The sequence below is a fragment of the Numida meleagris genome, chromosome 1 (assembly GCF_002078875.1).
Source record: "Numida meleagris isolate 19003 breed g44 Domestic line chromosome 1, NumMel1.0, whole genome shotgun sequence".
Classification (NCBI taxonomy): Eukaryota; Metazoa; Chordata; class Aves; order Galliformes; family Numididae; genus Numida; species Numida meleagris.
The window spans coordinates 168,750,347-168,761,645 of record NC_034409.1 but is presented as its reverse complement, the minus strand read 5'-3'; the positions used below and the strand labels follow the sequence as shown (position 1 = coordinate 168,761,645).

The 11,299-nt window shown below is 38.0% G+C and overlaps 1 protein-coding gene across 1 annotated transcript in view; it reads left to right on the top strand.

The window, feature by feature from the left end:
- COG6 (component of oligomeric golgi complex 6) overlaps positions 304-11,299 on the top strand; it is a 48,380-nt gene continuing 37,384 nt past the window's right edge. Inside the window, exons 1-4 of the mRNA XM_021377184.1 lie at positions 304-460; positions 1,191-1,334; positions 1,883-1,954; positions 2,692-2,750. Of these exons, the coding sequence (XP_021232859.1) occupies positions 350-460; positions 1,191-1,334; positions 1,883-1,954; positions 2,692-2,750 (386 nt within the window). The 5' untranslated portion in view covers positions 304-349. The remainder of the gene's footprint in view (positions 461-1,190; positions 1,335-1,882; positions 1,955-2,691; positions 2,751-11,299) is intronic.

Genomic DNA, 11,299 nt, shown 5'->3' with positions numbered 1-11,299 from the left:
GACCCAAGACAGACCCCTGGGGGACACCGCTTGTCACCGGCCTCCACTTGGATGTGGAGCCATTGGCCACAGCTCTCAGGCTGTGAACATCCAACCAATTCCTCATCCACTGAAGTACAGCAGGAGAGCTTTTCAAATTCTGATTTTTAAAGGTTAACATTCTAAAGCTCCTCGACAGCCTTTGCGAGTGTCCTCTCCACGGCCCCCATCTTGGGTGAGGAATTAATTGGAGATGCTTTCTTCACTGCTAACGGCAGGGCTCTGGGTCGGCACGATACACGCGGAACCAAAACCCAGGGAGCGTGTTTCCGCGGGAGCCGCTCCGTCACACGCAGGTGGCCGGGCAGCCATGGCCGACACGGCTCCGCCGCAGCCGGCGGCCACCCCGGCAGGCCCGGGCATCAACCCGCTCTCCCGCAAGCTGAACAAGATCCTGGAGACGCGGCTGGACAACGACAAGGTGGGGCGGGCGGTGGGCCGGGGGCTGCGGGGCAGAGCCGGCCGAGGTGCCGGGCCCCGCGTCGCTGCGCAGCGCCAGGCTGGCGCTCGGAGCCTTGTGTACAGACAGAGGCTCCGCTTGGTGTGCCGCGGACCAACTCGTTCCGCTCCAGCCCTGAGAAGGCTCGGACCGCCGTTGTCAGGGCGCTTCCAAAGCTGTACCTGACTGAGCTGCTTTGTGGCTGTGAATGAGATGTGCTTCAACCGATTTTTGTGATTGAGGCTATAATAAAGATAGACAAAGTCGTGTACTGTATTAAAAGAAGTACTCGTAATTATTTTACTTATCTACCAACTGATCTAAAGTGTGTTTTGTTATTTTTTTTCCTCTAAAACCATGAAGAATGATAGAATCATGGAGTCATTAAGGTTGGAAAAGACCACTGAGATTATCTAGAGCAACCACCAACCCAGCCCCGCCATGCCCACTGATCGTGTCCCTCAGTGCCACATCCACACGGTTTTTGAACACCTCCAGGGACAGTGACTCCACCACCTCCCTGGGCAGCCTGTGCCAGTGCATCACTGCTTTTTCAGCGAATAAATTTTTCCTAATATCCAACCTGTATACTAGCAAATTCTCTAAAGCCCTGAGCTTGGATTGTTTATAGCCTGTGTAACGTGCTTCTTTGTGACTTGGTGGAAAGTTAAAGGTTGTGGGTTGTTGTTTTTGTCTTGTTTTTACTTTTTAGGAAATGCTGGAAGCACTCAAGGCTCTCTCAACGTTTTTTGTTGAAAACAGTCTGCGCACCCGAAGAAACTTGCGTGGAGACATTGAGCGTCGGAGCTTAGCTATCAATGAAGAATTTGTCCACATATTCAAGCAAGTTAAAGAGGTAGCAGTTTTACAGTTTGAGTAGATATCTTGCCCAAGTAATGCTGCGTAATTTAAAAAACCCTGTCCAGTTGCATTTTGAAAACCTGCAGTGATGGGGATTCTGCCATGACCCTGAGGAGATTGTTCCAGTGATGGATTATTCTCACTTAAAAAAAAATAAATTCTTTCTTCTATCAAGAGCAGACTCTTCCCAGTATATCTTGTGTCTGTTACCCCTAATTGTCTTCATGTGGCTCCTTGTGAAGAGAGAGCCCCCATCCTCTGTAGCTGCCCTTTAAGCACAGGAATACTGTAATGATGTCCCCCTAAGCCTTTTCTTCTCCTGAGTGAACAGACCAAATTTGCCCTTTGACCAAATTTGCAGCCCTCATTTGGACTCTTTCCAGACTGTCCACATTAGTTCTGAATTGTGCTGACCTGAACTAGACATAGTACTCAATGTGTGATCTGCATGTTCCTAGTAACAGAGGAATCTCATTTTGGTGGGATGGAAGTGGGCCTGGGCGTGACATTCCTGATTTGTTTCTGTTGTTTGAACCTGTTTAGGAGCTTGAGAGTATAAATGAAGATGTTCAAGCGATGAGCAGCTGCTGTGAAGATATGTCCAGTCGTTTGAAGGTAATATATAAAGAGATGTGCTTTGTGTACTTTTACTTTTCGGTTGTAACTGTTTTCTTTTGAAGTATAAATAGTTATTTTGGAAGGTTAAGAGTGACACTGAGATATGAGTGTTATATACAATATTCATGTATTTCTTTTTTACTTAATAAAATGTATTGAGGAAATTATTTTACTTTCTTACAATTACCATTTGGAAGGTAGCAACATATTTCCTCTGAAAATATCAGTTTTCATTTGTATTTGAGAGGAGAGAAAATATTTCGTTGGAGTGGATGTGTGAAAGATTAAAGCATTAACTATTTTGTGTATTATGGTATAAAATCTAAATTTAATCAGCCTTTCACGCTGAGTAAAGTATGAGTTGCATGTTCATGTATACACCTAAGATGTACTTGTTAGAAATTATCCTGTAATCAAAAGAGCGAGAAAAATCAAGTGTGCCATCTTGATTCTACTGGTTTTGTTTCATAACGTTATCTCAGGAAGCCTCTGTGCAATCAAACCACAGAACAGCGTGCAAATATGAGTGTATATAATAATATGTACAGCTGAAGTCATTAATTTCTTTTTTTCATACCTGTAATTTGGGAGAGTTAACAAATGTTATTAAAATAAAGCTTTTTGTATTGAAGGGTGGCTGCTCTTTAAAACAATCAGAAAGGTTTACTTGTTTTAGAGGTTGTGTAGTGCATTTGGTATGTTTGTATTTCTCATATGCTTGATTCTAATTCTAGGCAGCAAAAGAACAAACCCAGGACCTGATAGTAAAAACAACAAAGCTCCAAGCAGAAAAGTATGTACGCCATCTTACTTATTTCTTGAAGACTTGATAGTACTGATGTAATTTTATTTTAGATCTGGTTCTGCCATTTTTATTTTTGTTTAGTGACTTTGCTTTCTTCCATCTATACTTCTTTTTTAACACTGTGTTCATAGTTCAATTTGAATAAGAATATAGAACTCTTTAAGTTTATTACTAGAGGATACAAAAAGCTGAGAACACAATGCTTGCTGTCATAAAAATGGGCCTTGTAGAGAAGCAAAGTGGGTACCGTGTGCTCAGTGTGGATATGTTTTGCCTAATGTCAATTGATAATGTAAGTTAAATAGTTTTATAACAGATATGGACTAACATGAGATCAAAATTTGTTAAGCACTGATGTTTATGTTGCATTTTGGGCTCAAATTTTTGGAGTTTTAGAACCTTTTATACTTGGAGTATACTATTTGGTGTTGGTTAATCTATGTAGGCTTGTTTTTCAATTGTATTTGAAGTTATTTTTTTTCTCTGGTTTAGTGTTCCAGTAGTGTAATGCCAATGACTGCCTGACTGGTATTTTCTGTGTAATTCAGTGACATACAGAAATTTGATGCAAATGGATAGAAGTATCTTTTCTTTTTGTTTGCTTTGAAATAACAGATTTTCATGTCACAAATAACCTTTTTTTTTTTACATAAAAGACAAGTGAACAGCAATGTGTGTTTATATCTTTTAAGTGAATTCCTTCACCCTATAAATACATAAATATGGGGAAGTTGTTGGCCACTATTTTTGTTTATTTTTGTGAGCTAATATTCATCTTTAAAGGAAGTACAGTCTAGATTTAGACTTTAAAAGAAAAGGGAGTAAGGATGGAGGGAACTGGGATTTGTGACCTTGGGCTGATTCCTGTGCTGATGAAATCTTACCAAAGTATTTCAGCACTAAGTCTTGCATTAGTTGCACAGACTTTGTAGTGGTGTTAATGCTCCGTATCCACTGGAGATCACTCTGCTCTTCAGGGACTGGATGTAAGAAGAAAAGTTGAGTTATAACCTACTTTGCCATCTTTAACGTTAACTGTGAAATATATAAGTACTGTTTAATGAGCCTAATGTAGACCATTTTTCCCCTAGTTCTCCAGCCTTTTGTGGAAGAAAAGATTTGTATTTTGCTCTTGTCAGTGTTTTATTAATAGGAAGAAGATAATAATAGCCCATGACAGATTGGTGTAATCTTTAATGTTTCTATGACTAAGGCATCTGGTTTTACAGCTTTAGCCTTTGTCAGTTTAGAATAATGAATCTCTTCACTTTATGAACTTTCTTCTAAAAATTATGTACAGCTCATTGGAGATTAGAAACAATTATTTCCAGTGATATGTTTCTAGTAGAAATTACGACATTGGGTAGTTCTGGGTGCACTTTGGAAATTAGTAGGTTCATACTGTGGACTTCAGTAGGAAGTGGATTATACCCCATGAGAGACTGAATGAATGTGAGGTTAGAGTGTAACCTGTACCTATTTTAGAGTTGAATGTCCAGTAACTGCTTGAAATATAATACTGGTTGATATAAAATGAAGAATTTGGCAATGTCACAGTTTAAGTAAATGAGCAGGAGTCAGTGCTTAGAAAGTGTTTTACTTTGAAGGTGAGCATGTGAAGCAGTAGGACAGAGAAGCGGTCATCTGTTTTTGAGTAGTCTCAAGAATGGGAAAGCTGCTTTGATTCCTTGTACTGACATGGAACGGTGGGATACCAAGACCAGTTCCAAATGCAGTATGTCTGATTGGTCTTAAAGTCATTAAAGGAGATTATGTAGATGGTACATCAGTAGTTCTACAGTATATTCCTTATACAATAGTTTACTTAAAAGGCTTTCTGCAAAATTACTTTGAGGATACAAAACATTCCTCCAGCATAAGGAGAAAAAAAAAATGGAAGAGGCCTCTGCTGTCAAATATTAGGGGTTCCTTGAAAAGCTGAAATCTTGCCTACAGACAGACAAAATACGCATCTTGAATTGCTTGTTCCTTCGGCTTAATAAGCCAACAAGAGAGTACAGGGAGGACACTGCTTCTTCGGGGAGCTGTGCTAAAATGCTGATTGAAAAGCAGAGAAGATGAAAGCTGGGCCCATTCAAAACCAGGGCAGCTGAAACAAGGATTCTGAAGCAGGAACAGTCAGTTTAGGAGGTGACAGTAATGGCTGAGGATAATTGCTTTTTAGAGATATTCCTACAGTAGTAAAGATTACTTTGAAAGTTACAAAATGCGTCTGCAGATTTCATCAGGCCCAAATTTCTGTTTCTATTCCGTGGTCCTACCAGCTGATTTATAATAGGCTTTTCACAGGAAAGCATGAGTTACTTAGAAGTTCCTTGATCATTTAGGATAGTGGGAATTTGTATTAAAATAGGTCTAATTTAGTAGATTTTTCTCTGTAGTTTTTAATTTTAAAATTAATTTTTTTTTCAAAACCAAATTGAATTTTACATGCTGCCATATTTGTCTTTTTTTTTTTTTTTTGAGTTCTTAAAATGAACGCTGGAAAATGAAATGTTTTGAAACATTGCCCTGAAAAATAAAATTAATTATGTGGAATTAATTATGTTCTTTTTCACATTCATTATGGTCTTCTTTTTCCCACCGGTAGCTAATGAACGTTTTGTAACAGCAGAGATAAGACATTCTATCATTTTGCTGAACCAGTTCTTTACACTATCCTTGAAGAAAATTATTTTGACCCTGCCCTTCTCACTGAGTTTTACACTAAATCCTGATCTCTTCTTACTTTTTTTAGCTGTTTTATATTTAATACCTTCAAAAATTGTCCTGTACAAGATTTGCTGTTGTCAGAAAAAATACTTTCCACGATGGTTGGCTTTTATCTGATTTATTTCAGCAGACTGTCTCCTCCTAGGATGGAAGTGTTTGTTTTTTGATTTCTTTCAGTGTTCTTAAACTGAAGGAACACAATGAACTTTCAGATGTATTTCATGCATTTAAAGCAGCGAGGGATTTACTTTTTAAAAAAACACCCAATTTTTGTCTCTGACTGAAATTGTAGGGAAAATGTGCTAATACCTTCACTGAACTGATATCTTCACTCATGTAATCTGATGAAATTAGCAAGTTAGTTATGTTAGGCAAATATTGAGTTAGAATTCCACAGCTTTTTATTCACTTCCCTTTGTTTTCAAAGAACAAAGTTGTGTGTGTGGTAACTGTTAGCTCTGGCTTTGATCAAAGATGTCTCATCTTTCTGTAGTTTTAATTGTTTTCAGTGAATGACAGGTGGAACCTCTGGTAAACCTTCTTCCTGCCTTGTGTGAAGTAAATTTTGTCCAAAAATGTTCATTTACATCAAACTGCAATTAGAAAACAGAATTGCTACTGCAAAATCAGCAAAAGTAAGTCTTTTTAACTGAGGTTGTTCATTCCTCTAGGTGTACAAACCAAATATGTGAAGTAAGCATTGAAATAGTAAGTGAACTGTTTTCTTAAATTGCAAGGTTTTTTGACCTTGGAAATATAAATGCCTCTTGAAATTATTATTTTTCTTTTCCCCATGTGGTATTTGAGCCTGCATAGTGTGTTTTGGTGTTGTTTTTGTTGGTTTGGTTTGATTTGTTTTCCCCAAGAACAGCATAAAGAATAATGTTTCCTAAGGGTTCGAAGTGGCCACAGAAGCTTGAGTATGAGGATGAACATTGTAAGTGAGAGTGCTTGTACGTGCTTCCATCCTTGCCAGGTGTTCTTTCTCTCCTGCAGTACTTGCAGGGAGGTGGCTGTATCTGTGTCAACGGTTCTGTGCACTGATTGATTTATTATGCTCACTTTTTATTTCTTGCATCATTTTATCACTATTACTAGATGTACTCCAGGATAATTTTTGTGCTTCTAAGCTTCTTACCCGAACTCCTCCGTGTTTTTTCTAGTCTCTCAGATTTGTGATTTGAAGATAGAGCAGTCCACTTGCAGTACCCTGTAGGAAATGAGCTGTTTGGGCCTTTCCAATGTTGGCAAAACACACGATTAAGACACTTGGTCATGTAACTTAGGAAGAAAGTAAGATGTTTGTCTCTGATTTCAGCTAAAACTTTGGCCTTCTCAAATACTTGCTTTGCAGCATTGCTTTTCGTGTAATTTAGTTTGAGAGCTTTAGGCTTGATTTGGCATAAATGCTGACTAGAATACGTTATTTAAATGATGAGAAAAAAATATCTTCCATTAATCCAGTTGCATTTTTATATTTAATAATAAGCCAGTGTTGTTGATAGATTTTTTTGTCAGTTATGTTGCTTGTTCTGAATTTCTTTTCCCTGTGAAGACAAGTTAATAATAGCTGTATTGTATGTTAAAAGCAGAGCACTTGTCCTTGATGTTACTTAAGTGATGTAATTTGCTTAATGTAGGAACTGAGTATTTTTTCTCTGCTGTTCTTAAAAATTGAGACTTGAAGTAACTTGATAGAACCTCATCTTGTTAAATAATGTGGTACAAACAATGTAACCCCTCCATCTGCAACGTAAGATAGATTTATCGATGTTTCATAACAGAGTGTTAAATAGAATGTTTGTTTTGATGTATTTCATAACAAACTTTGATAATAAAGAAGAACTGAGGTACTTAATTTAGACCATTTCTGTGAATTGCTAAAAATCCATTTCAGTATCCTCAATAGATTTTTGTACATTTACTTTAGCACTCTAATACTGCTTTCAGGCTGCATTAGGCTTTGTATGCCTAATGTACACTGCTTCTTAAAATATGTGGGTTTTTATATTCTCTTCTCTAATGGGTGACAGAAAAATGATGTTGCTCCTTGACGTGTGATTTTTTTTTTTCATAAAAACTTTCCGTGACTCGTCAGTTCTCTTGCTGTAACTGAGTTTAATAGTTTTTGCTTCAATTTGTTTTAATTGAATTACACTGAGGCATGCTCTTCATTTAAATTCAACAATGCAGCTCTTGGAGTTCGGTGAATGATTTGAGTGTCAGCGCAGTGCTCAATACAAGGTCAAAAGTCTTAGGAAGAATGTTTCTCAGGGAACATCTGCTGCTTCAGTAGTGCTATAGTACAGATCTCTCATGTTCGTCTCTTGGTGGTGCTTCTCCGTTTTCTTCTCTTTTCTGTTTTCAGAACCAACTTTTCCATCAGTCAATTTGGAAATGATTCAGGAAGCTCAGCAGTATTTGTATCAGGTTAGAGAGGTATGCTTGCATCAGCATCTGCTGAGAAAACTGGTGATCTGGTGGCTCGCGTTAATGAGATGTATTTCATGTCCTGACCTTTGGAAACTTGTAATTACGTTTATTCCCGTGAAAATACTTCATGAGAAAAAAGCAATGATTGCTTGAACTGAATTACAGTTCTGGGGGTTGAGGGTGAGCATTTGAAATTGTGAGGCTGATTTTTCTTTCCTGATTTGTGCCACAGTAAAGCATAGGTAATAGGCCATAACACAGGAATCAAAGCAGCAGTATTGGATCTGAAAAAAAAGAACAACCCTAATTTATCACATTCTAGCCATGAACAACAAAGAAAAAAGAGCTTTATTTCCTACCTGCTCTTTATTTCTACCTTCTCTTGGCAACCCCGTATTCTCACGAAGCATGGAGTTCTCTTGATCAATGTGAAGTGAGGCATGGACTCACAGTTTGAGAAGCGTTCCTCAGAAGTGCATAGTTACACCTTAGCGTTTCTGACTGATGCTCATCTAATCTGCATGTAGAGGAACGAGGAGCTCGCTGTCTTCCCTGGAAATTGATTTTGGTTCTTTGTTGTTTTCTAATATCTGATTTAGTACTCCTTAGTAAGCTCTGATCTTTCTCCAAGTCAATACAGAGAGCAGTGTATTTTTTGATGCCTTTGGGAACATTTTAGAATTTGATGACAAATTTGGAAACTAGACTAAGGATTCCCGATTTGAATGTCTTTGTATCAGATTGTATAAAAGATATGCTGAGATGTCAGTCTGTTTTATGCATCAGTATCATTTCTCTTAACCTCTACAAGATGCAAAATAATTCATCTACTGGAAGCATGCTCCTTTTAAACCTAATCTCTGTACGCAGGTTAGAAACTGTGTATTGTATCTTAACCATTGCTAAATGCTGATTTACCTAACAAGCATATAGATTAAATGACTGCTTGGAAGTTCTGTGTGTGAAAATCTTATCCAGAGTATTCTGTAAATAAGGATGATATCTGCAGAAACCTTATGGTTGTGTAAGTAAAAACAAAAAATGATTACATACTGACTAGATATTAGGAAGAAATTCTTTACTGTGAGGATGGTGAGACACTGGAACAGGTTGCCCAGAGAGGCTGTGGATGCCCCCTACCTGGAGACATTCAAGGCCAGGCTGGATGGGGCTTTGAGCAACCTGGTTGAGTGGGAGGTGTCCCTGCCTATAGCAGGGGGTTGGAACTAGATGAGCTTAAAGGTCCCTTCCAACCCAAACCATTCTATGATTCTACTGTGAATGTATTTACAGCATATGAGCTTTTTCATTATAGTGTTCAGTAATCTGTTTCACAAGGTTTGAATTGTCTCAGTGCAGATAATATCTTTAGTTGTTGAACTTCTGAATTAGCCTGGTTTTTTTTTTGTATCTATTTCTTCCTAGAGTGGAGCATATTACATAGCACAGCTACTGCATTGCAGGCTTGCTCTCTTTAGATAGGGACTTCAGTTGGGAGAAACCTAAGTCCACTTTTCTTCTGTCATAGCTTATTTGCATAATTACTTTCATAAACTCATCAGTCGTTCAGCATCGAAGTACTTTATTTTTGTGTTTTGTACCTGCTGCTTATCTCAAAAGCTTGTTCTTTCCAATTAAAAGCCTTTTCTTAATTTCCAACCTAATTCTTAGGTGAGGCATCATTAAGCCTCCTCTCATTAAAAAGGTTCTCCATTCCCTTGGTCATCCCACTAGCTCTGGTCTAATTGGAGTCCATTGTTCTTGAACACAGGTGGCCAGGATTATGATGTTTTCCAGATGAGGTCTCACAAAAGCTTTCTGTAATCATAATGTTATTTTCCTTTATCCTGGGAATATGTTAGGCAATTCACTTTTTTTTACTTTCCTTTTTTTTTTTTTTTTTTTAACTATAGCAGAAAATGAAATAATTGAATTCTGTGGTGGAACTGGTCACCAAATACCTTCTCATAATGTTTGCGTTCTCTTTTTTTTTAAAGATGCGTGTTTGATAGTCCAAATATAGCATAAAAATTTCTTCTACAAATGTTTTTTTTTAATTTTTGCAGCTGGTAGTTATTTTTAAAAATGGTTTCTTGTATATGGATGTTTTGTTAAATAATCTTGCGTAAATGCCTTCCACAAGAGCCATAAGAGAAAAATAACTTCTCCAGTTCCCGATGAGGAGCATTTATAAATATCCATTGAAGATGGTTGTTGTTTGAGTTAAAATGACAAAAAATGTTTCTCTTTGCGGCTTTAAAAATGAGAATGTTGAATCCTCAGTAGTGTGAACTGAAAGTGCTTTCAGAAAGTTCTGCTTTGACTCTTCCTAAGGGCACTAGCAGATTTTTATGGTATACTTGGTGGTGAGATAGAATTAAATTTTTGAGAAGTCTGTTTCTCCGTCACCTCCTTTTTTCAGCTGTCTAGGTGATAATCCTAACAAACAGTGTGCATTTGTATTTAGTTCAAGTGAAAAGTGCATGAAGTGCATAGTTTTCCCAGCCCTTTTGAGTTCTCTTGCAAAAGAATTCTGTCTCCGTGGTAACGATTAAAACTGGGGAAATTGCTCTTTGTTGGAGTCCTGTCCCCTATCCAAGCTCAAAAAGTGTACCAGTGCTTGGCACTTGCCTGCTTTGCATCGGTTCTGTATTCCCATGATCTGTTAGTTTTGTTCCTTTATGCAAGGATAACTTTGGTAAAGGGGAAGAAAACCCAACTCCAGGATACTAGCACAGTTTGGCCTTTCCATCTGCTATCCTGTGTTTGCTCAGAACACAGTTTAGAAATGGTGAGGTTGGCAGGAAGGGCCATGGGTCTTGAAATGTCTGAGTGTCTACACAGGTACTGACTGCTGTGAGCTGTGTGTGAAATAGCCTTACTCCCACTTTTCTTGTTACATTTTGATCCATCATCTTCTAGAAAACAGGATCTCTTCCTCACGCAGATGCGTAATCAAGGAAACTTACACAGTCAGCATAAGCGGGGGGGGTAAATTTGGTTTTTGAAACTGGATTTGAGTAGCTTGTTTAAATCTCATATCATTTCTACAGAGCCCAAATGAAATAGCTTTATCAAAAGTCAAAGACGCATGCTTTTATATTTAGAAGTTTTCACCGCTCTGACTATTTTGAGACAGATAGATGAAACATTGCTGCCACCTTGAGGCAGTTGTTTTATGTTTTATTGTGTTGGAGTTAAATACATTGACTCTGAAGGGGACGTACAGGAAAGCTGAGGAGGGACTTTTTATAAGGGCATGTACTGATTGGATGAGGGGAAATGGCTTTAAACCGGAAGAGGGTAGATTTAGACTAGAGATTAGGAAGAAATTCTTTTCTGTGAGAGTGGTGAGACACTGGAACAGGTTG